We start from the raw sequence: 25,676 nt of genomic DNA, 5'->3' as shown, positions 1-25,676 counted from the left end.
AATAAACAAAGTGAGCTTAAAGGACAACACAATTTCGCACTGTTGTACTCTGTTTATATTTGGCGGACCCTGCCACCTTTCTAGCTTCAAACAATGTTCTGGGACCTTGTTTTCCTCTGAGAACAGCTTGTTTATTCAGTTATGGAAAAAAAATATTCCTGAGTTTGTATTATTGGCTCATTAATATTTTAAATATTAAAACTCTGAGTATGAATGTGTTCTCCGACACTACATAGTGCCCCTTTAATGACTGTACTTGACAACAGTTTTGAGGTTCTTGTACTTTCCTTAAGTATTTCCATTTTCAGCTAGTTTAATGGCCTCTTCTCTACATTTTAAAGGCAAATATTTTACTTTTAACCCACTGCATTTGTTTAATAACTTTAGTTACTAGTTACTTTGCAGATTACATGCTGAAACAGAGCCAAGGTAATGCATTTTGTATCAATTTATCAGCAATCAGATAAAAAAACAAAAAACAGCAACAAAAGAAACCTGATTCTGATAAAATTATGAATTTTTTATGTGTATATATATTTACTTGCACTTTTGATACTTAAGTACAGTTATGTTTATATTTTTGTCCATTTATGTGTTGTTGTTTATTCTATATTTGTATTATGTTATTTAGTGCATTATTGTCTATTCTATATTTTTCCTCTCCATTTATATTTATATTTTTATTACATCTTTCAACTACTTTTAGTCTCGTTTGTTGTTTTGCACCTGTAGACCACAGCAAATTCCTCGTATGTGAATACTTACATGGCAATAAAAAAAAAAAACGATTCTGATACTACTACTGTAGCAGTACTCAAGTAGGCTACTATTTGTCTGGGTGACTTTCACTTTTAAGAAAGTAATATTTAAACACGAGATGTTCGCTTTTACACAAGTGTTACTTCTGGCTACAGTAAAAGTCTCCCAAACGCAGCAGGCCTATGTTTCCTATATGTCCACAGCAGCACCACCACCACCACCTCTCCCTGCCCCTTCTCTCTCCCTCCGGAGCAGCCTGATGTCGGGGGGGGAGGAGTTTACGTTGGTCGGGACCCACAAAACTTTTGCGTGTGCGCGTGTTTTCGACGCCACGCCTCTGCTCTGTGCGTTTTCCTCCGCGCGTTGATATCATACCAAACTCATACTTGGCATTCCGCCTTTTTTTCTGTCAAACACGCTCGTTTTTTTAGCCGAGGAAAGACACGATATCTTCGAAGCAAAGCTACTGTGGTCACCGGAGTATCCGGAGAGCAGTGAGCGGCTGTAACAGCAGTGCAGGAAAGCCATTGTGAGGTGAGTGCGCTCTCTGATACTTCTTTGTTGTGTGCTGCAACTTTCGGTGCTGCAGCAGCTGCTTCGCTTCGTTGTGCGCTTGAAGTTTTGGGATATTTGACATATTTCGCATTTTCCCGCTGCCGCTTTGCTGATTCAGAGCCTCCTGTGTTCAGCGGGGAGTTTCTGTGTTATTTGCTCGCCCCTCTTGTACTGTAATTGCTCCGACTTTTTCAGGCGTCTCTCGGACTTAGTGTGGAGTTTGTTGAGGTATTATTAGCCCGCAAGCTAACAAAACTAGCATGCCAACTCGAGCGTGTTATCACTGGATTGTTGGTGCTACATCCACTGAAATGTAGAAAATAACCCTCTTCTTACACTTTTAAGTTGTTGGGCAGGGTTTAAACAACTTCTAGGCGCACTTAGATATAAGTTTTGTCCAACTTTGGGATCAAAGGCGGATTTTGCTAACTCACAGTTAGCTAAACGGCTCCCAACCGTTGGACGTGATTTCATTTTCCCCTCTCAATGCTATCAGAAGGGACTCGCTTCTTCTTATTGTGAAAGTGTCGCCAACATGTGAGACTGGTCTTACTGGTTCAACAGAAGTCAAGAGGACAAATGAAACCTTTGTTACACTCCAGCACAACTTTCCCGTCTGACTTATCAATCTGGTGTAAGATGTGACCCTTTTTATGTGTTTAAAGCCTGATCTACAAGTGGTGCTAGTAGTCAGCTGCATGGAAACCTGTGTACTGTGATGAAATCTAGTGGAGCAGAAGGCAGTCAGTAATGTGCATGTGTCTTGTCAGTGTTTGCTGAGCTCATAGCTTTATTTAGCTCAATGCTCTACTGGCTCCTCACGCCACTAAACACTTGACCTTTTGGCCACTGGGAGCTATATTGAAACTGGCATATGCCTTCAGTGCACAAATGTCCTAACTTTGCATCACCTCTACTCAAATTGACAAAGCTGCAGCTGTGGTGCATCAGCTGCATGATTTCCAAAGCAGTAACCTGGTCATTTTATATGTTACATTATAATACAGTCCAGTACGACTGATAAGCCACAAAGTCTACATTTATGAAGTTGACGATGTTCATTTTGTGTAACAGTTTTCCAGAGGTGTTGCCACAAGTCATGCTTGTGTTAAAGTAAAGCTAATGTGTGAAAATATTTGGTCGCCCATACAAATAGTACTTGAGTAGAAGTATCAAATATGAACTGTGCTGAACTATCAAAAACATTTCTGGCAATAAATGTACTTAAGTATCAAAAGTACAAGTAACCTTCACATATGATTGAATATTATATCCAATACTCAGCATTTTTCTGACATACAGAATCAGTTTTTTGTTAATCTGATTGCTGAAAAAAAATGTAAAAGTACAACATTTGCCACCAAAATGTGGTGGATAAATAAGGGGAAAATGGAAATACTCAAGTGAAGTACAAATACCTCAAAAAATATTTGAGTAAATGTACTAAGTTACATTCATTACCGATAGATGGTGGACTGCATAATATTACATTTTGTGTCTCATATTCTCCTCAGATGTCTCAACTCAACCCAACTTTATTTATGTACCACTTTACATACAACAGTTGTTCCAAAGTGCTTTACAGCAGTGGTTTCAAAGTGGGGTCCTTGACATGAAAAAGATTGGGAACCTCTGCTTTACAGCACCCAGAGGAAAAAAACTAAACAAAAGACAGAAACAGATACAAGAGAAGAAAAGGACATTAGAGTAATGATAAAATAGACTTCCACCGACCGAGCCATCTAACTTCCGGTTTAGTGCCCGGCCAACTCGAATAGAGATAAAATCATTTAATCTTGTGGCTCTTCTAGACTTACATTTTTTTATTTGACTGAATGGATCAAATTATGATGTGATTATGAGTCATTTCTTGGGGGTTGTGATGCTCAAGAAGATGTATCCACTGTCTTACAGCCACTTCTTTCACACTGTAAGCTTATGGGGAAAAGTCTTTTTGCACCCCAGTGCATCACGGGACGTTGTAATTACACAGTTTGGCCACTACAAAAGTTGGCTTCAAAGCCTGCTGCTCTTCCTGGAGGCTTGTGGTGGCCACTACATTACTGTCAGTAATGTATATCATTTGGCATTGAGTTAAGTGAAGTGATTAAATCAAAGTTAACGCCTCCTTTTTGTTGACATTGGCTTTACCTCCTTTTTGTTTGGCATTCGACAGACCCAACTGCAGTTTGTTTACCACAAACTGAAAATGTGTGTTTATACCATATGTATACTCTGTGTATGAAAGATATTGGTCAATCTTTTGATAGTGGAATTTTACTACTCCCTAATGTCGGTTTTGGCATCATCCCAAAAAATCCAGTATCGGTCGGCCACTAATGTTTCAATCTCAATGTTCCAGGTGGGTGAAATTATCGAGTATTGTAAGAAAAATAGTCAATATTTGACAAAAGAAGAAAACGTAAATATAATTTAATCATCAAGACCCCTCAGATTTACTTCACGATGAAGAAGCGTGACCAATATATTGGTGGGCTGATATTGGCCCATCACATACATATTGGTATCGGTGTATATGGTGTCTGATATGCACCAATATGAAAACTTTTTGAGATTCTGCAGATAAAGATACTACTTAATTTTAAAATAGAGTTGTTCCGATTACGATACCAGTATCGGAAATGCCACTGATACTGCTGAAAATGCAGGTATTGGTATCGACGAGTCGTTGCACCAATCCCTCTTCTTCCCTGCTCTAAAAGCAAACACAGGAAGTTGCGCTGTGCTGCCCCTGGCAACGACTGTTTTAAGAGCGGCGAAGAAGAGGTTGTTTTCCATTGCTTAACGTTAAGCAGAGCTAACAGAGCTAACTGAGAAGTAGCAGGTTTCTGTTTCTAAATTACACGGTAGAGGAGTCAGACGGAGCTAGCAACATGTCAGCTATTTGACAATAATTTACTCTAGATAACCCCACTAGTACAACAACGACATGTTCAGTATGCAAGGCTGTAATTTCGAGGGGCGGTACGAGTGTCGCCAATTTCAACACCAGCAACCGTATAAAGCATTTGAAGACGCATCACACGACTGCTCTCCCCAAACTTATGACGGTGAGGGAACACATTTCATGTAGGCTGAAAGACATGCATGCAATCAGCTGTACTGCTGACATTTGGATCTTAAATGAGTAAATTACCAGTGAGGTTTGATATTTCCGTTCACTCATGACAGTGATAGTGATGTTACTGTCGTTGGTGGTCAATTATACCCCCAGAGAGGTCGAAATCAAACTTTAAAAAACAATATCCGTTTCAGCAATTTTAACATAACTGAGAAAGTCATGGTGTATCAAGGTGATAAAACAATGATGATTATGGTTTTTTGTTTTGTTTTTTTTGTTGGTTATTTTGTGTTTTGATTTTTGGTTTTTGAGCTGTTGATAATGCCAAGGGGGTGTCTCCAGGACCTCAAACAGAACACCAAGGATAATCCGATCCAGTCAGTACAAACAAACCTTTTAAGCTCTGCTCTTTCTTACTATCTCACCAGGACCAGTCTGATCTCTATAGCAACAGTGCAGTGATTGAAACCTCTGCAGAGTGTGTCCAATAAGCCCACCACAGCAGGAAAAGCTCTGCGACCACACTGATCCTCTGTGGTTCTCCTGTGGCAGGGACCATGTTAGCCACACTCTGGAAAACATTACACACCAGGCAGCATTCATGTTGCATATGTGCGCCTGTGTTTGAGGAGACTTGGAGCATCCTCAACAATAACAAAAGAATGTGTAATTTCCTCATGTGGCCCATGCAGACAAAGTTGCAGGCTTCTGGAAAGTTCACATGGCTCAAGTACTGCCTTTAAACTAGCTTCTCTTGAACAATGAGAAAAGGAAAATGACTAACTATGGTCAATCCGTCCTTCATCATCTTCTATCCAATGGTGTAACCTTTAAAGGATAAAATGACTGGTGCCGTCTCCATTGACCTTGGCCAGTGTCTTTATGAATTCACAAGCTCTTAATGTTTTGCCATCTTTTGTCAGGTCATTAACCTTGAATGTGACGGCTATTAATACCAACAGTATCTATGGAAGCTGTAAACAACTTTAGATGAATCTGATCTTGCTCTTGGTGAAGTGTGGAGACATTTGGAGTCCAAGACATCTGTCACTGTTCTCGGCAGCTGGAGAGTTAATCCCGGTTCTTGTGTATCCGTCACAATGTGTGTGATGTAGATCAGTAAAGAACAGGGCCACTATTTTGATTTTCTTGACCTGCCTGACATTGGGCCTCATTCATAAGTTTTTATATTTTTTTGTGAATAAGTACAAATAAGAACTTGATAATATTATATTGTTATTACGAAGTTTTGTACAACATTTTTGAGTGGCCATCACCACGAATTGTGTAATAGTAAGGCTCTCTTTTATCTCACTGAAGTCAATCCAAAAAATGAAGTAGCCAGTTGTCATTTGTGACATTTCTGAAGCTGGAAACAAATAAAGTTTGAGTACCCAAAAAAATTTAATGTAGGTCTTATTGAGCTGTTTGATGCTGTTCAATAAGTGATATTGTGAAAAATATATATAAACAAATATCTAATATTAGCCTAAATTCGGTGTAATGAATTGTTAATCGACTGTTCACAAGAGCGAACAGTCTGCAATCTGGCCAGAACTGGTTTTCAGACTGGAAGGCAGTCACCTCGAGTGTGACGTCATTCCCACCTCCAGCTACCAACTTCCGAGTCAAATGGAAAGCACTATTAGACTCAGACACCTTAGAGGTAATGCTCCTGGCTCAAATACTTTGCCTCGATTTTATTTCTTGTACTTTTAAATGAAACTGCTTTTCATAACTTAATCACATGTATGGTTCATGCTGATACATCATTCATAGTTGCTTTGGCATCCTCCCGTGCTCTGTGATGCTTAGAGCCTGATTCTCTCCACAGACATAGAAACCTAAATAAATAACATATTTTAAAAGATTTCCATTCAGATAAGAGTTTCAGATTGAGAACAGACTGACTGGATTGAATCCAATTTAGGATTCCAATGTGGATAACAATGAAAAGGTGTTTTCTTTCCATAGTCAAATGGAGAGTTTTCATACGTTTTCCTTGTTATCAAACTTACGAAAAATTTCCAAGCTGCTCTTGTTGTGGATAGTGGCGTGTGCTGGTGAGTTCCAGCTGTTGGTGGTTTTAAGATATAGAAAACTTCTCTGACCACAAAAATGTCTTTTGTTTATCATTACCTGTACACACAGTTAAGGGTTTGTATATGCTGCTTTAATCAATGATTTAAAGCTGCACTGTTTTCCAAACATCTAGGAGGCAGCTGGATTAATTTCATTAAACCTTGCTGATTGCATTGCCCTTTTGTCTCCATTCATCAGCAATCAAAACAAATACTACTCTCTACTCTGACAATGTGGTAGATATTTGGTGTAATGCTTTTTTAATGTGGAAGAAAACCGTCTTGAAACCTGGGTCAGGACAAGCACTGTTTCTATTTTTGTTGATGCTCTCTTTACCTTAGTGATTATGGTTTTATCTATAGCTGATAAATAAGTAATAATGACCAATCAAAGGAATTCTTAAGTATGACATAGCTCCGGTACATGAGATGTTGCATGCTTCCTCGTCTCTAGACTTTAGGCTATCGTGAGCAGCCCTGTCCTGATCTTTATTGGATTTGGTGAAGTTTACACTTTAAATAGCGTTACATTCACCAAAGACATTGGTTATTCCTTTCCCTTAAAGCATTTCTCCCTTAAAAGTGAAAACATTCTGTTTGAAATTACAAACATGTAAGCTAGCATTAGCTTAGTAACGTAACAAGCTTCAGCTTCCAGCCACAGTTGTTATTTAGGCCGTCAAAATCAGTGATCTTCAGCTAAATGAGAGGGCTGTGTCTACCTCTGTGTGAACTTAAGGAGGCATTGTTATAAAAATTTGTATTCTGTGCATACCACATAAGAATGGAAAGTTTAACAGGCATAACAATAAGACGTTGGTCCTTACCAAACAGTGAATTCTAAGAATTTTTTTGTCCTGTGTGTTACAGGTGTGTTGTGGCTGGAGCCGTCATCATTGCGTCGGAGTGGAGTTGCCGTGGCAGCCCCGACGGGGCGCAGGAGGAGGTTGGTGATGACGAAGCAATGGCAGACGGGGCGGACCGTGGATTGGATGGCGACCCCGAGGGAGTGTGGAGTCCTGACATTGAGCAGAGCTTTCAGGAAGCTCTGGCCATCTACCCTCCGTGCGGCAGGAGGAAGATCATACTTTCAGACGAGGGGAAGATGTATGGTGAGGAACTGCAAATGTCTATTTTAGAATAATGAGTTATATTAGAGGTGGGACTGATCTGATCCAGTAACTGTATCGGGTTCCGATCCTGATGTAATTCTCTCATCGCACATTGGACTGATGTCATCGATCCACGTACCGAACTAGATTCCAAAGTCTGGTGTTTTTATGTCCCACGCGCTAACACCAGTAGAGGTGGTAGCCAAGGAACACTATGCAGGGCTCTACATTAATACTTGCCATGGGTAAGTAAACTTTGTATTTGGGCAAGCAGAATTCCTCATGCAGTTGTCCAATCAAGCAAGTGAAAATTAAATGTGATGCCTTATGTAACGTTGTCTGAACTAAACTACTGAGCTGCATGTGCAATGCATGCCATCACATAACTCCAAGGCTCCCTGGCATGCACCAACTGGGACATTTTTTGTGTAATCCTGCTGACAAACCAACCAACAAACAAATGGAAATAGGCTTGGGCAGATATTAGATACTATCGAGTATTGCAAAATTTGCCGTCATACGCAATATTTTCCATGATATTGAAAATCAAACAGCGATCACGGCATCTACAGGCTTTTATTTTTGGGGAAAAAATATACGCGGAATGATACCAGGATAGCGGAGGTTACTACAGGTTAATTCAACTGATGTAGCAGGAATATTTCTAGTTTAAAGTGGGAGAAAATGGCGTGGTAAGGTATTTGAAAGAGGCTACATGTCATCTATTGTGATATTTGGGTGTGACAGTATCGTGATAAAAATTTTTGGATATTGCCCAAGCCGAGTGAAAAAATAATGTCCTTGGTGGAAGTGATAATAAATCATCATCATAAGCAAGAAAAAATCCAAACTGACAAAAAGTCCCATATCTCATCAGAATAGACTCTCTATTAGTCGTAACTTTTACAGAATGAATTAAACTGAAACTTTATTGCTGGTATGGTTTGGTCTTCCAAGGAACAGCCACAGCGGCCCAAATAAGTCAGTGGATTGTTGATCGTTCTTGTTAAAGTGAAACTCTCGCCAAAATACAACCTAGGCTTTTTTTGTGAAGGAACGAGTGTGACGTAACATGGAGGAGAGTAAAGGTGGAAAGCTGAATGTTACGTCACACTCGGGGATCGATGCTTCTCGACTGGCAGGACAGCGGCGAGCGGAACAAGCTACTGCTAGCGTGAGTTGTTCAAAAACCTTCTTTTTAGTAAACTCTGTGCACACAAACAATGTTCTCAATGCTCGTGTTCATGTGTAGAGACCCTGGTGATACTACGAGCAAAGTTTCATGTTGTGTCGAGTCTTCTTAGTGTTTTAAAAATAGCAATTTTGATGCTATAGTAAAGTTGCCCCTAGCATGCAATTGAAAATGATTTTGACCTGAAAACGAAAATACGGTAAATCTTAAAAGTGGCTTTTTCGTTGTAATTATGCTTTTACACGAAGGTTTGACTCGGGTTCCTTAACTAAAAAAGCCTAGGTTGCATTTTGGCGAGAGTTTCACTTTAAGACCTGTGAGTCTGCTTCCAGGTGATCTGCTTGAAGGTATTTTGGGAGAGGGCTCATTAGCTTTAAGGTCAGGGGGCAGCTAGCACTGACAGGGTCAAAGGACTGAGCAGGTTAATATTTCAGGTCAGGTTAGGGTTAACCTATGAAGAAGTTTCTTGGTTGCTCATTCTCCTGAGCATTAATTACTCAAAGACTGGTTCATTTTGGTCTATGGCACTGCATAACCAGTGTTGTAGCCTTTCTTTTTATTATACCTCTGTGCCGGCAACTGCCATGACCAGGGGCATTATGATTTCAGGCTGTCCATCTTTTGAAAGCAACATCTCAGGAGCGCCGTTGGGAATCTGATTACACCTGGCACAAATGTCCACTTGGACTCAAGGATGAGTTGATTAGAATTTGGCTGTGAGAAGTCACTATGACCTCACAAAACACATTTTTGATGTGCCATGACTCAAAAAGTCAATCGCTCATTATGACAACATTTTACACAAATGTCTAGTAGGATAATAATGATGAATTGATCACATTTTATATCCAAAAAGTTAGTTATTGTGGCCATATTTCATTTTTGATCAGATTCTGATTTGGTGACACTAGTCTTGCCCGGTCACCTCCAAACTGTGGTTATTGTATCGATATTCAGTGCTGTCGCATTGAAGATGTGTGTGAATCATCCATGTTTTAGAATTTGTTGCTCCTTTGCAGCATCATCCATATTTGAAGCATTATCTGCTGTCATGGCTTCAACTTTATGCTCTATCAGTATCTGCTTTATTGGACACGCATCTGAACACACACAAGAAATTTGAACGTTTTTTTATTTCTCCTAATGAACTAAAACACAAATACACATACAGCAGTAGTCCACCACAAGCTCATTGGTTTTCCTGGTATTGAGCTTCAAGTGAGTGTTTTTGCACCATGTGATGAAGCTCTCCGTCAGTCCACGGTGCTCCTCAGTGAAATTGTCTCTAAGTGATGAAAGCACAGTTCTTTATGGGTATTATTCACAGGCATCATGCAAGTCAACATGTGTAGTGAAATTACATTTTTCCTTCAAAGTCTTCATTACATACATGCATATTACATGGGTCCCCACCGATGGATCTAAACTGGTAGTGAGGTGATCATTCTGGTTAGGATCTGTTCAGGATGCTGCCTGTGAGTAGAGCTTTGACGTATTTTTCTACCTTCTTGAAGACCTTGGCTAGCATCTAACATTCCAAGCTTTTTGGCTGAGGGTCTGCACTCCTGCTCGCGGCAGCCTGTGTCATGCATTTGTATATGTGTGAATGTGTGTTGTGAGGGTGAAGGGGATATGTGATCCCCTGTGACAGAAAGGGAAAGTTTGTTTCAACATTTGCAGCCTTTCCTCCTTTTGTGGAAGTGTGGGCTCACTGTGTTGACCACCCCCATTTCCTTGTCAATAAACAAGGATGGTCCCACTGCTACACACATTAGAAAGCTTCACTGACGCTTTGGACATAATACCCACGCTCTCTTGTTTTGAAACCAGCCTGTAGGACACCACCCACAAACTTTTGAGTCACTGCCTCTCAATACTAAACTGTGATAAACTTATATATGTCTGAATTGGCTGCTTTTATTTACATTTGAGCGGTACAGAAGATGTTACAGACACGTTACTCTGTCCTAGATTGTCAGTGTGTCTTTTAGAGATTAATGAATTGAAGTCCTTTTCAAACACGAGTTCAGCTGATTAAATTGGCGCAGCTTTTATGTATTACATTTCATGTCTGAAAGTGGGTCATGTGGATATCGTGGCCAAACAATCAGAAACATTTTAGTTCTTATTTCACTTAACTAGATCAGACAAGTTGAGTAAATTGGATCACATAGTGCAGCTGACGAGGAAAAGATGAAATTTAAACTAATATAAGAATTTTATAAAAATGCAAAATCAGCTTTACCTCAGTGCTTTTGAGTAAGTTTCTCCCACTAAACTAGGCCAGATGTAAATGAGCTCCGGTCCCTGTGCTGTTTTTGCTCTGTCATACATTACTACCATGATGTCACCCTGCATAATGGGGCCAAGCATGTATTGCCAAATAAGGATGATGACAGACATCACTTGTTGGTGCACTCCAGGGGCAACACAGATGAAACAGTGGCTACTTGCAAAACTGACATTGTATTTTAGTTTTCTGCAAAATTAATGGTGATATGAAAAAATACAGGAATTTGGGAGATAAACATTATAGAATGATTGGGGGAGATTTCGAAGGGTAGTGCATGTTATCAAACAACCAAAGTAGGCTGTGTTTTCTTTGATAAATTGATTGCAAGTCACTCAAAAACAACAAACCCCCGTGTATTCAAGAACCTTTAAATCTGACTAAATTATGTAATATCAGAAAGACTTCTTTTGTAGATTAGTTGTGGAAAATGACAGTTGCACGTTTTATTTTTTGTATGTAACTTTTGCAAAGTAATGCCATGTTTCCTAACACCTCTTCCAGTGTGCCTCCTTCCTTGTCTCAAAGTGTAAATCACACATATTACAATAAATAAAACAGGAGTTGATTCGGAGGAAAAACCACTTGGCTGTAGTGGAGCAGTGGGAGGCTGCAGGAAAGTGCGTGTGTCCTGTTTTGGGAGTTGGAGCAGGCTGTTGGGTCTGAGTCAGCCCCTGCTGTGGATTTTGGGGAATTCTGGTAACTCCACAGGGCTGATGTGACTCAGCCTGATGTGACCCAAGTCCCTACAGCATCACACCACTTCCCAGAAAGAAGCATGGTGGTGATGATGATGTTAGTACATGTGTATATGTGATTAAATGACTATAGCTGTGGAATGAGTCTGTAAGGCTTCATTTGGTCACCTTTATCTTTAGCCCCTCTCTCTAATTCTGACATCTGCAGCAGAGTGAATAGTGAGTTGCTCACCAGTTATGATTAGAGACAAGCAGATCATCAGGTGTGGTTTGGAGCTGGGGGAGGCAGCGAGAGAAAGAGCTGAACATGCAGTCTGTAGTGACCACATTTTGATGACATCTCCACTTTTTCCCTCTATTCCCACTACTTGTGTATCTGCTTTGGAGCTCTGCCATTGAGTCAGGCCAGATCTGACTTTAACACACGCTGTCCTTAATGAGAGTATCATACAGCCACAGAAATTGAAAGCTTGACAGTCCGTGTAATTGTGTGCATGTGGGAATGTAGTGGACTCATGAGAGACCATCTCTTCTTATACACACTAAAAGAGCAGTCGATTAATTTTGCTGGCTTCATTTCAAATGCATTGTAGGGATGGAAAAAGGATCCACATCCATCTTTCACTTCTTGTCCTTCATACCAAAGTTGGATCGGTGCATTCATTACGACCTAAATATAAATTTGACCAGTTCACATCCTCGATGTCACTGTGACCCCCTTGGCTGAAAAAGGTGAAACACTCATGGTCTTGAGATTTATGTTGTAAGATACAAACCGAAATAGAGACCGAGTGGTTTGGAAGTTTAGCTTAAAGGGTAACTCCACCAATTTTACACATTAGTGTGTTTACAGGTCTTGGGGAGTACTACTATATATGTGAAAAAAGGAGTAGACGGCTTTTAGTGGCTCCAGGGGAAGCTGTATGTAATCTGATAAATAGCCTGCAGTGATGTCACTCAGTGGCTAAATTAGGGGCGTTACCATTTAATGTTGATGTATTTGATCCTCCTTGTGTCATCATTGCTTTTTAACCTTCATATTTGTTTCATTAAACAAATGATTGGCTGCACCAGTGGTTTAAATGGTGTAATTAAAAACATGAGGCCTCTTTTGTGTATTATGATAAAAATAATGATGCATATCGATTCTAAATATTTGAAAAAAGTTTTTCATACTAATTTTTTACAGTATCGATACACCGTGACTGGCTGCAATTTTTGGCTCTCCTGTCTGACGGCGAGTTGACACATGCACCGATATATCGCTTATGACATGGTGTCATCTCTTCCAGGAATAAAGGAACTTAGATGTTGTTGTTCTTAGCACACATTGCACCTTCTTTGCCAGCAAAGGGAGCTTCTAGCTAGGTGTACTATGTGGCTGTAACAGAGAGGTAATTTAGTGGCTGGTCAAAGTAGCAGACACTTTTTTTTCAGTAAAATTTATACCAGTCCCATAAGTGTCTTACTCTCTGATATCATAGTACCAGACAGTTCTGTGTGTAACTAAAGTGTTATAAAGGCAGAAAATGTTTTGTTTGCTGAAGTCATGGATGCTTTCAAAGATGGCATCTGATAAAAATAGCTCAGCGGGCATATGCTTCAGAAAAGCCTCGGTAGACTTTCTCTTGCTTCCATGTTTTTGGGCTTGTAGTGCTGGCTGACTTCCAGTTGGCTTCCTGTTGGCTTCCTGTTGGCTTCCAGCAAACATAAATGGGTTTAAACCATTTATTCATAAAGCCCCCTTTAAATTTCACTGATGTTTTTGGACAAGATTAATCAAAATTCTGCTGATATAAAGAGTAATTTCGGAGCTCCATAAAGTGAACTGTTGTTTTACAGTATTCCCTTTTCCAATGATGATCATTTCACAGCCCAGCTGTGTTCCTGGGGATTTGGTTTAAGTGCTGACTTCTGATTTTATCTGTTCTTCTCTCAATTTTAGGTCGAAATGAGCTGATAGCTCGCTATATCAAGCTACGTACAGGGAAGACGCGCACACGCAAACAGGTAAGTGCAGACGTTTTGAAAACGACAGTATTTACATGTGTATACTTTATAATTATAATTTGCCCATTCACCTTATTGAAGTGATAATTAATGCACCATGGTTATTTAAAAATGTTAAATCATCCTGTGAATGTGTGTTTTTTCATGGGGCTAACCCTGGCCCTGTAGGTGTCTAGTCACATTCAGGTTCTGGCACGTAAGAGGGTACGAGAATACCAGAGCAGCATCAAGGTGGGTGCACAGCGAATCAACTCTCCCTTCCCTCTGTAGTCACATCCCCCCTTTCTCTTTCCTTTTTCCTCCCATCCTCTTTCCTTCATCCTGTCCTTCGTCAGGTCTCTAGTCACCTGCAAGTTTTGGCCAAGAGAAAGTCGCGTGAGATTCAGACTAAGCTCAAGGTACATACGCTAACTGACTTTACCATGCTAGCTGCTTCGCGCTGCATGTAGCCCGAATCACTTAACCCATTGAATCACCATAGATGTCTTTGTCTGAGCTAATGGCAAATTTATGCTTCTTTTTTGCGGTCTAAGTGTACGTAAGAGAGGAGGCAACATGCATACATGCATTGGGGGTTCTGTCATAGTTTACATGCACTTCCTCAAAAATGAAACCACGTGATGGGGGCTGTGGAGCCTGCGAGAACATTTTCTGATAAAGCATGGCAAATTGTTAGTGTTGTCAGTGAGATACTATTAAATAATGACTGTGAGTACATGGAATGGCCAGCTTAGGCTCTGCAAAATATTTCATTTGTTTGCTTTCAGTCCATATTTGATGTTGTCTGGGTGGCTCAGTGTAAACACAAGATGTTTTGATGTATAATAAAATGTGTGAAAGAGGTTTTTGTTACCATGCATGGCAGTAACATTGTTAAGTTTACTTGGTAAGAAGGTTTGGGCTTCAGGCAGATAATTGCATGAGATGCAGTATCTGTGTCTTGGTTGACCTAAGCATGTGCATGGCTGTAGTAATTTACATGAATGCTTACATACACACAGACTTGCAGGGAGTATTTAAAGGTCCAGTGTGTAGGATTTAGTGGCACCTAGAGGCGTGATTGCAGATTGCAACCAACTGAACACTCTTCATCTCACGCTCCTCTACACTGTCTGCTAAAAAGAGAGAAAACACAGAAAGGCCCGCTCTAGAGCCAGAGTTTGGTTTGTCCTTTCTGGGTTACTGTAGAAATATGGCAGTCAAACATGGCGGACTCTGTGGAAGAAGACCTGCTCCTTCTGTATATTCACATGTTTCATGGGGAGGTCACTGGGGAGGTTAAGGGGGAAATAATGATAGCTGATACTTCGATGCTCGTTGGATCTGGCCTAAGTAACCAAGGATCTACAAGAAACTGATGCACAAGCAGCACTTTCAAGGTATTCATTCGAAGAAAATTGCTAACCTCTATCTTTTTTTCTCTCCTGCTCTCCATTTATAAAACAAAGGTAAAGGAAAATCATGTCATCTTCTTTATTCGATAATTATCAAAGGCAAACTCAATGTAGAAAGATGAGGCTGTTAGTAGCAGCAGCACTGCAGCAGCTGAGCCTCCTAAATCCTACATTCTGGACATTTTAAAGTGCCCATATGATGAGTTTCGGTTTTCTCTTTCACATCACGTCTGATCTTTATGTTCTCTCCTATGTATGTTTTCTGTGTAAGCAGTTTTCTTGTGGTTTTACCATGTCCTGTAATAAAGGTTCTTTGAGACATTGTTTTACACCTAAGGCATTTAACTTGCTGCTCTCTACCACACATTGTACACAGTGTAACTTGCAGTTTATTTCTTGGTATAAACATTAGCATTCAGCTTTAAGACAGCACAGATTCATAGAATGTAGCTTGTCCCATCAATGCAGTATTAATTTTTTTTAAGCATATCGTGACGATGTTTGTCAAGGTAGGTTCGAGGTGTAGTCATTTCAGTGTTTCCCCTCAATGCTTAATAGTGAATCTGTGACCTGCTTTTAATGTACTGAAGTAATCAATGATATGTCTTCTTTGCCATAGGCCATGAACTTGGTAAGTTTTGGTTATACAACTACAGATTTCTGCTTCAGGCTTTGTGCTTTGTGGTTGGCATCACATTACTTGATAGTCCACAATGTTGTTCTCCTGCCAGACTCAAAAATCCTGCTCATTACTTTTTGTTTTTAGTGGCTTTAGTTAAATTCTGGTGATGGCTCCAGTTAGCTCTCTTAGCCTGTTAGCATTCTGCGCCTCCTGCTTTGGCATCCCCCTATATTTGCTTTGCACTCTGTCCTTTCTTCCCTCATAGTAACTGCATCATGCTGAAGTATTGTAATATGTTGGCTGGCTCGCTGTTTTAACTGGCCTTGGAGGTTGGCTGACTTTGGGAAGTTAACATCAATTTTGCTTGATTTTATTTTTAAGATTGTGCGCTATCATTGTGTATTACTGTGTCTAACTTATTCAGGACCAGGTATCCAAAGACAAGGCACTGCAGACAGTAGCCAACCTCTCCTCTGCTCAGATTGTGTCTGCCAGTGTGATGAAACCACAGACTCCGTTCCCTCCACCAGTCAGAGTGAGACACAAAAACACAGACACATCTGTTCTTTTCTACCCTTGGGGTAAAAGTCTGAGTAATACTATCTGCTCTGTTTCCCGTTCTTTTCCCTTGTTTAGTTTTGGCCCGGCCCTATGCCAGGACAGCCTGGACATTCTCAGGAGTAAGCATCACTGGCAATTTGTTTGTTAAAAATGTGTCTTATGCTTAAGTTGGTACAGTTGCTCATTTTTGGGTTCCTACTCCTTCTTTTTACAGCATCAAGCCCTTTGCACAACCACCATACACTACACTATCAGCCCCTGTCCCTGCTCCAATTGGTAAGTGTGAACACAAGCTCACCAATTTTAGTAATTTGCATCGATTATTGCAATGTTAATTGTGTTTTTTCATGGTCTAAATGTGCGGCAGGTTATGAGCCCCTGCCTCCCCATCGCCCTGCTGCCATAGCAGCTCCTGTATGGCAAGACAGAACCATCGCCTCAGCAAAACTACGGCTACTGGAGTACTCTGCTTTTCTGGAGACACAGAGAGACAGAGAGACGGTACAGACATCCAGACATTTATAGAACATAATGCTCTGCCAAAAAACAAATCTTTCCTGTCTTTCTTATCACTTCTCCTTCCCTCTGACAGTATAAACATCTTTTTGTACACATCGGCCCATCAAACCCTGGCTACAATGACCCTGTGTTGGAGTCCATAGACGTGAGGCAGATTTACGACAAGTTCTCCGAGAAGAAAGGAGGCCTGAAGGAGCTATATGAAAAAGGGCCACACAATGCATTCTTCCTCGTCAAGTTCTGGGTCAGTACACAACACAAGAGTTCCCACTGATAGTTTCTCAATAACAGTGGATTTTGCAAGAGGCATGTTGCAGAAAAGGACGTTAGTTGTTTAGATGGATTTTCTCAAATGTATGTTTCTTTTTATATTAGATTATGTTACAGTTCATGCATTAGATAGTTGATTTAAGTCAGTGTTGTGCATTACAAACCTCCTCTTACAGTCTGAGGTTAATACCTGCTTCACCACATGGGGGAAGCAAAGCAAATGTGATGCTGGTGCAAGAGTTTATACGGGAGGTGATTTCTTCATTGATAGTTGCTTGTTAAACAGTATTTTATCAATTGTTTCCTGTGGTGCCCTCTTGTTAACAAACATAAGTCAGGTAATCATTCAGTGGTGTTCACCAAAACACATCGTTTGTATCCTTGAGATCTAACAAATATGTAAAATGTATTTCCCTCATTAAAAAAAATATTTTAGTTTATTTGTGTAGCACCATTCAGACAAAAGGAAATTCAAAGTGTTTTAAAGGGGCATAGAAATACATTTAAAAAAGGGAAGACATTTTTCAAATGTTTTTTAATAAAAGAAAAGAAAACGAGGCAAAAAAAAAAGGAAATTATGATTTACAGATTAAAAGAATATATATTTAAAGAATAAAAACAAGCAAGCAAAGCAGTAGTTACACATTAAAAATAAGTTATGAATCTAATTATTTAAAAGCCTCAGTAAATTTGCTGATAGTTTTTTTTATCAGACTTTGTGATGGGGACGTGAGGAGCAAAGAAACTAAATGCTGCTTCACCTTGCATTGTTTTGATCCTGGGAACACTGAGTAAACATTTCCCAGATGACCTGGATGCATTTAATACCTTCCATATAAGTAATAAGATTTTATTATTTTAAATCTGTCCTTTGACACCCAAAAATCTGATTTTAGTAATAAAATCCAGCGTTGTTTACATCCACATTTACTGGACTGCAGTCTTCTTCCTTGCCTCGGTTTGCACATTGCAGCATATCTTAGCATGTTACCTCCTACTGTTGATCAGAGAAATAGTGTGAAGCCATTGGCAAGTACCGTGTGCGTGTGCGTGTGTGCATATGTGACCCCATGTCTGCACCAGACAAACTAAATAGAGACCCACTTATAGAAAAACAGATCCATTGTGCTAGTAGATGTTATAAACTCCACAGGGGACCTTTAACTGCATATTTTGATTCATAAAAAGCAGGAAATGCATTACATAAAGAATGTAAAGTCACAGGAAGATAATGAAATTCAGCATGAAGAGCCACAGTAGTATCTTTGACTTGGACATGTACTGGAGAGACACACATGAGAGATGGGTGTTTGTGCCTTTGCCATTGACATCCTCTGATTTTCCTCTCATGTCCCTCTTTCCACACACACTCACGGTTCATCCTGTTATGCGTGTTTCAGGCGGACCTGAGCAGCGACATTGAGGAGGGCTCTGGCGTGTTCTATGGTGTTAGCAGCCAGTACAGTGGAACAGAAAACATCACCATCAGTGTCTCGACGAAGGTCTGCTCCTTTGGCAAACAGGTGGTAGAGAAAGTTGAGGTGAGAAGATGACCCACCCACCCACCCTTGTTTTTTTCAAAATGCACAAAAAAGGTTTTCATATCAGACCAGAATAATGTAATGTAATTGTGATGTGTGTGTTTGGATTTTCCCTATTCAGACTGAATATGCACATATGGAAGGAGGAAAGTATGTGTTTCGCATCCATCGTTCGCCCATGTGTGAATATATGATCAACTTCATCCACAAACTCAAACATCTGCCGGAGAAGTACATGATGAACAGTGTACTGGAGAACTTCACCATCCTACAGGTATGTGTGTTTGAGCACCTCTTGTATCTCCGTTTGTTCCTATGTTTTATTGTATAATCCTGACCTTTGTGTTTTATCCTCTCTAGGTGGTGTCCAACAGAGAAACTCAGGAGACTCTGCTGTGCATCGCCTTTGTGTTTGAAGTGTCTACAAGTGAACACGGAGCACAGTACCATGTTTATCGACTAGTTAATGACTAGCAGCACCCTGCGTGCATGCAGAGACTCTCCACAGACTTTTTTTGATACATAAAGCATAAACACTATTTCCAGCTCAAACACTCAGAATTGCCACTCCTAAACACACCTTTTCCTTTAACAGACCAACAGTCACACTGTCGTCACACCTGTTGTTTGTATAACGTTTATGCATTTCCATCAAACTATGCACACATTTCAACAACAAGCAATGATTTAAACACTAAAGTGAAATTTATTTTCATAGATTTTTATAAAAATGTGGTGTCATTCTTGGCATAATCATCGATGTATGTTGTGATGTTATTCAGTGCAAGTCTCACCTGTTGAAACTGATTGTGCACATCACTCAGTGTCGAGCTCCAAATATATCAGGCTTCTCCTTTTAATTTGAACTTAATCAAACTGACAAACATAAAAAACATGAGACACCAGTAGATCGGTGATATTCTTATGTAATATGCATCATATGATTAATTAATGCCATTTCTAGGGAATTGCATTTACGTCACAGGTGTGACTGATGTGAGACGAGTTTGAATATAGGTTTGCAAACAAATCATTTAATCAGTGTTAATGTAACTCTGCCACAATGACTATTTTTTCTACAGTTTGTAGTATCTCTGTATGGTAGGAACTAAATGAGCCGTCGCTAAGTGTGAAATCATGATCTCCAGTTACTTTATTCAAAACTCTAATAGAAAGAGTGTGCCTCTTCTCAGAATGTAACGCACTACATGTAAAGACGTTAAAACCGTATTTATATTTGACAGAAACGTGTCAAAGTATAAAGTGAGACATCGTTTTAGGTGCATTTGCTGTTCAAAGGTTTCCAGTGGTGTGGAGGGAAAGATCTTTCCATCAGCTCTCAAGGAGGTGTTTCAAGTTTAGCTCACGTCTTTGGAAACAAAGTAGTTCACACAACCAGTTTCAGATTCACTTCACACTTTGGTGTGAAGGAATGATCTTTACTGTTTATTGACACAGTACTGTTTTTACGTAGACTGTGTGGGCTTCCTGCAGTATTTCTACCTCCACGTGAGTTGGGATAAGAATGTGCTTTGGCTCATAAAGCCTTAACCTGAGGAGCACTGATGTATAGGATGTGTGCACTACACTTGTTAATGGTACTGTTTATAAGCCAAAACAAGGTAAAAGACTTGTTTTTTTGTAAAGATGAACTATCTTTTTTGTATTTTACCAGCACGGCTAGAAGTGTTACTCTAAGCATTATACAGTATATGATGGGTGTTTTGGTTGTATTGTTTTTTTATGTATGGTACAGACCACACTAAGGTCACCCACAGTGCACTGGGGTAGATTTTTGCGTGATAACACTAGCGAATTATTCAGCTTACACTTGCTTTTTTTTTCTCTTGTTCTATGTAATGTTTTTGGTTTCTGGTACACGTGGATACCAGCATGTTGTGTTTTTTTTTTTATATATATATATAGTAAATGTTATTTGACTGTATCACCCCCTATCATGGCAGGATTAACTTTAACCATGTGGAAGGTGACAAAGATTTGTAAGAGCCGACTGGTTCAGTTTTAAATAACCAGGTTGACTGTGTGGTCAGCCAAAATGTTTATTCTTTTATTTTTCCTGTCTGTGTACTCTGGTTGGCTGTGCCTCATCACTCCTTTGGTCAAGTATGCTCAGTGAATTGAATCTGTGCCTTTATGCTGTACCAATAAAATTACATGGTGTTTGCAGAATTATTATTATTAAAGTCTCCATAGTAACATTTAGGCCCAATCTCAGTGTTCACAGACACAGACTTTGAGGCGCAATCCCGTCAAGTCAACGAGGGTTCAGGACTGTCCCACTGTCAAATCGTCCAGTGCAAGAGGGATCTCACGCAGACATTTTGAGCCCTTTATGAACACTCTGTAAGACTGCAAGTCTGCAGACTTTGCCTGAGGGAATTACCCACAGTTCATTGCTTTGTAATGTTAAACAGGAGGTTTTAAACGTTTTAAAAGACGATTAGGATCCGGATGATAGCACTCACAAACACAAATCTTCTAAATCACTACCAAAGATCTGACATTTTCTCCTGGAACTGATTCTCTACTTAAATCATTCAGTTTACTAAATTACATAAAAACATAAACTTTTTAAAGATCTTGAAATTTTCTTCCCTGAAAACTTTGATTTTATTTATTGTTTTCATTATATATTTTTAAACATAATATACAAAAGGTGAAATGTGGCAAAGTGCCGTCCCATTTCTTTTTGTACCATTTCAGCCCTTTGAAGCCTCTCATGCAAATATTTACCAGGTGACTCAACTTGGTCCAAGAGTTTGAGGATTAAAGGGTTAATCCACCAATTAATTAATTTTACACGCTAAAATTTGTTTACAGGTCTTGTGGAGTACTACTGCATGTGAACATAGTATAATACATTTCCTCCAGTGATGTCACTTGGTTACTAAGTTCTATTGCGGGTAATGTAGGTGCCAGGTTCTGAAAAGGAAGAAGGTGTGGAATAGAAAAGGTAATATTTCTGGTTCTGCTGTACCGATTTTGATCATTTGTTTATACAAATGTCCATAATGAGTCCAACAGTGTTAAAGGAGTGCATAGATAGACCAGTGGACTGCTAGCTACATTACCCACAATGCAACTTTGCCACTGAGTGGCATCAGTGGAGGCAATTAACAGATTACATGCAGCTTCCTCTGAAGCTACAAAAGGCTTTGTGCTACTTTGTTCACATCAGTAGTACTCTCCAAAACCTGTAAACACACCTTAATGTTTCAAATTGAAAATGAAAGTTTGCATTAAATACTAAGAAAACAAGACTTTCTGATCCAAACCTCAGCTTTTATTTAGGCAAAGCTTTTGTAACTGGTTCATTGTTCATTCAGTGGTCAGCTCTCCCACAATGTCACAGCCACTTGGACAATTATACTCACGTTTGTTATCTTAGATTAATATTTAAGATAAAAAATAAAAAACAAACAACTCATCTGTCTCATAATGATGTATTATGTAGGGGATCACAATCAACATAAAAAACATACACTCATGAGAGACTCATAAATAAATGAAACGCGTGCATTAAGCTGCATTAAATAGTGTCAGTGCCTCATAGATTGCAATTTTCATTCTGGCCTACTAGATGGTGCTGTCGCCTTAATTTTAAAGAAGTCATTAGAGAATGGGTAAGGGCTGAGCCAGGTGTGATAAAGCACTGGCATGTAAAGGCTTAATCTTCTCTGCATACTTATTGTTCTCACCAAGTCAGCGTGTCCTGTTTATTTTGTCACACACACACATACCTGTTCCTGTCACAGTTATGTAACCTCATTGGCAGAACATTCACATCACGTTTACAAGTGTTTGCACTGATCTTGGTTTGTAGTCAGTCAAAACAAGGCACACACTTAATGTGACACCTTAAATTAGCTTTTTAATTATGTGCTCGGTGCTTTGGAAAATTTTACTGTCACTCACCTTTTAAAAAGGTATGCGATGAAACACATCTGTAGTACTTCTTACACAATATGATACTGCACTGCTTCTGTAGGGCAAAGTTTGACATTATTAACAACAAGGTTTCTGCTATCTTGTCAGTTTAGACAGCATCACACGTATGTCTTGATATAAACTTAAGATTCCAACACACACCACATTTTTAAGCCTCCACTATACTGTGGGTGTGTATCCATCTTAACCCCCCTAGAAGCTCGAACTTTTCAGGAGTTTAATCTGTCTATGTGTATTGGCAACTTTCCAAGGCAACAAAGGTTGCCAACACATACAAAGTATACATACAAGTGACTTTTATTGCTGTCTGACTTCAGTGCAACCTTTTGCTCAGGTTTTGAGGTGTTTTCAGCATGGGGAGAAATATTTATTTTTACCTACAACTGCAGAAAATGATACAAGTGACATTTGGCTTATGCAGATGACCGAACTGTAACATTAGAAAAGGTTTTAAACAGTAGGTGATTTGCGGGGAAATCCATCCCATTTATTTGCAAAATGAACAAAATTGCACCCCCCCTTTTTAACCAAGCACCAATGGCGTTCCCCCTCCCCTCATCTGGAGTCTTATATTCTGTGTGTGTGTGTGTGCAATAGCTTAATCTGGGATGTTTGATGGAACCAGGTATCTGTAAAGATGCACAACAGTCTCTGACTACCCATTGCGGAGTTAAACTGAGTCTTACCACTGTACATGGCTGTGTCTTGGTTGGTGGTGTGGGGGCAGGGGGTCGGTCCTATTGGATCATCCTCCCTGTTAAAAATTAACAAATCGCCAGCTAAATTGCAAACAGTCTGTACATCTGTTCACTTCCTCAAACTCAGTCCTTTGTTTTTTTTATTGGCACACATTAGTCAGAGTTTTATCTGTCTGTGAAGGCTCAACTCACCAGACCAATGCTGCCAGAACTAATGTTGCCGAGCAGTGACACATGCACAAAGCATAAGGCAGGGTGTGGTATGTACCACATAAGCCTGCCAACATCGCAGCAGTACAGGAATATAGCTGGCATAGTTAGCAGGTTGCTCAAAGGTGCATCTCACTTTAAATCTAAAGTATTGAGTTCTACATGGTTGTCTCTTTAAAGTCTCATCAATCTGGCTTTAAAACTACATGTGATTTGTCTTTTTTATTCTAGCATTCAGCCATCAGATCTATTCAAACAATGCTGCTTTGTCTTGAGCCAACAATCTCACCTGCTTGAATGAATTCATACTATCAGGAGATCAAACAAATGCCTGACGCATGTTCCTTCAACTATAGATAAAAATACTGGTAGATATATGTAAATCAATTGGGGCTGACTTTATCTGCAGCCACAAACACAAAGACACATCATAGGTACATTACACACATTCATTTATTAACTTGGCAGTATTGAAACAAAGGGTGTGGTGGGAAAATATCACCTGCAGAAACGTAGCCAAAACAATCCGGTTATGCAGAGAGCATGTGCTCGTATAATCTCAATTTTCATCTCTCTGTTCTTTCCTTCTCTTCGTCCATCTTTGACCGTCTTATTCTGACTCTTCCCTCTTTGTTTGCTCTCTCATCAGGATGACTAACACTTGCTCATGCCCTGATCTGTCTCAGCTCTGTTGTACACAATCTGCCCATGATACATAAAAGCAGTCTAATCTAACCCAAAGGCTGCTGAGAATTTAGACTATACTATACACAGAGGTTCATCAAAATTTAAGCTGTTTTCTAAAACTGCTGATCTGACTGAGGCCTGCTGAACAATCTGAGGTTAAATATCATGACGATCTACTTCCATGTCTTTTCTGTGCCTTTCTTTACTTTTGTTTGAGAAATGTTCTGTACTCTGGAAATGTGTCGTTTGTGTCAAGTCCTCTAAAACTGAAATCATTCTGATTTATGACTGTGTATTTTGTGAATGTGCTTAGCCTACACTCCATCACCGTTCCCTCCAGTTGAGGGCCTCAGGGTAGACGGTTAGGTTTTTACCTGGGATATTTTCGTCAAAGAGAAAGGTAGGTAGTATAGTCTGTCTTGTGTTGCCAGATTGGTTTGAAGCTTTCCAGCCCAAGAACTGCTCAAAATCCTCCCAAATATTATCTATAATAAACAATATAAATGAATTGATGAACAGTAGCATCAATATTGTGGTTCATCACATCACATCACATCACAACAATTCAAGTGCTCAGCGGTGTGCTATGAAACAGTTAGAAGGCGACATCATACAATGCAACTATAAAAGTATTTTCCATTTCTGCCCTCTGCCATAAAAATGATGAAAAAAAATGAAGGGACAACTCAAATTATTAAAAAAAACTAACTCATACACATACAAAGAGAGAGGAGTATGCGTGCAACCACATGCTATCAAAAAGACAAACAATGATGTACCATTACCCCAAAAAAATGAAAATACATATTTGCATAAACGCTACAGCTCGTGAGTGTTGGTCTGGGGGTTGGTAATGATGGTCACTCATGTCTCCTCTCAGCAGAACTAGAATGGCTGACAGTAGAGCGCATACCTCCACCTCCTCCTCCTTTTATCGTCACTCATAGATTCCAACAACGTAAATATGTCTGTTTATTTAATCAAGAGCCAAACATTATTCCATGAGAAATTTATGTAAATGTCGAAAAACCAGACCAAGGACCTCTTAACTAATTTTTTTTTAAAAACAAACCCTAATTAGATGATGGTCTTAGATGATGGAGCCTAAACTGCTCACTCATCATTGTCTCTGCTGTCATCTTAATGTGAAGAAAAGAGACATCAGTGTAGCAATGTCTGGCTCCAACCTGGAGAATTTCAGTCTCACATAGCGGACAATGGCTAATCGTTTTTGACATAAATCGTAATACCAGCGTAAATATATATAACGTTCGGTAACATTGCTGAAGCCTGACATCACAGCAAAACAGCCAATTCAAATTATTTTAATTAGGAGTTGATTTAATATTGAAAACAACACATCAATCCTTCTCACACTAGCTTTGGAGTCGCTCAGTGTCACATACAGTTAGTGAAACACTTAATT

The 25,676-nt window shown here is 39.6% G+C and overlaps 1 protein-coding gene across 2 annotated transcripts; it reads left to right on the top strand.

Annotated features, from left to right (window-relative positions):
- The first annotated feature begins 1,071 nt into the window (after positions 1-1,071).
- tead3a (TEA domain family member 3 a) lies at positions 1,072-20,876 on the top strand. Of its 2 annotated transcripts, XM_084366383.1 has the most exons (13): positions 1,072-1,293; positions 7,348-7,589; positions 13,715-13,779; positions 13,948-14,010; positions 15,793-15,804; positions 16,220-16,330; positions 16,432-16,475; positions 16,571-16,632; positions 16,724-16,857; positions 16,949-17,119; positions 18,546-18,686; positions 18,808-18,960; positions 19,047-20,876. In XM_084366383.1, exons 2-13 carry the CDS (start codon positions 7,442-7,444, stop codon positions 19,158-19,160), a joined length of 1,218 nt encoding a protein of 405 aa, XP_084222509.1. In that variant the 5' UTR covers positions 1,072-1,293; positions 7,348-7,441; the 3' UTR covers positions 19,161-20,876. The 2 variants fall into 2 exon arrangements, with proteins under 2 accessions (XP_084222509.1, XP_084222510.1); XM_084366384.1 differs by lacking the exon at positions 15,793-15,804 and having other exon boundaries at positions 1,073-1,293.
- The last annotated feature ends 4,800 nt before the right edge of the window (positions 20,877-25,676 follow it).

This window comes from Pagrus pagrus, assembly GCF_965226575.1.
Source record: "Pagrus pagrus genome assembly, chromosome: 11".
Classification (NCBI taxonomy): Eukaryota; Metazoa; Chordata; class Actinopteri; order Spariformes; family Sparidae; genus Pagrus; species Pagrus pagrus.
Note: the sequence above shows the minus strand (reverse complement) of the source record. Positions and strands in the feature narration are given on the sequence as shown.

Bases quoted from the DNA above. Each gene is read 5' to 3' on its own strand.
- tead3a (XM_084366383.1), top strand. From the start codon at position 7,442: ATGGCAGACGGGGCGGACCGTGGATTGGATGGCGACCCCGAGGGAGTG. The intron at 13,780-13,947 runs GTAAGTGCAGAC...CTGGCCCTGTAG, and splicing joins AGACGCGCACACGCAAACAG to GTGTCTAGTCACATTCAGGT. The intron at 16,476-16,570 runs GTAAGCATCACT...TTCTTTTTACAG, and splicing joins CAGCCTGGACATTCTCAGGA to CATCAAGCCCTTTGCACAAC.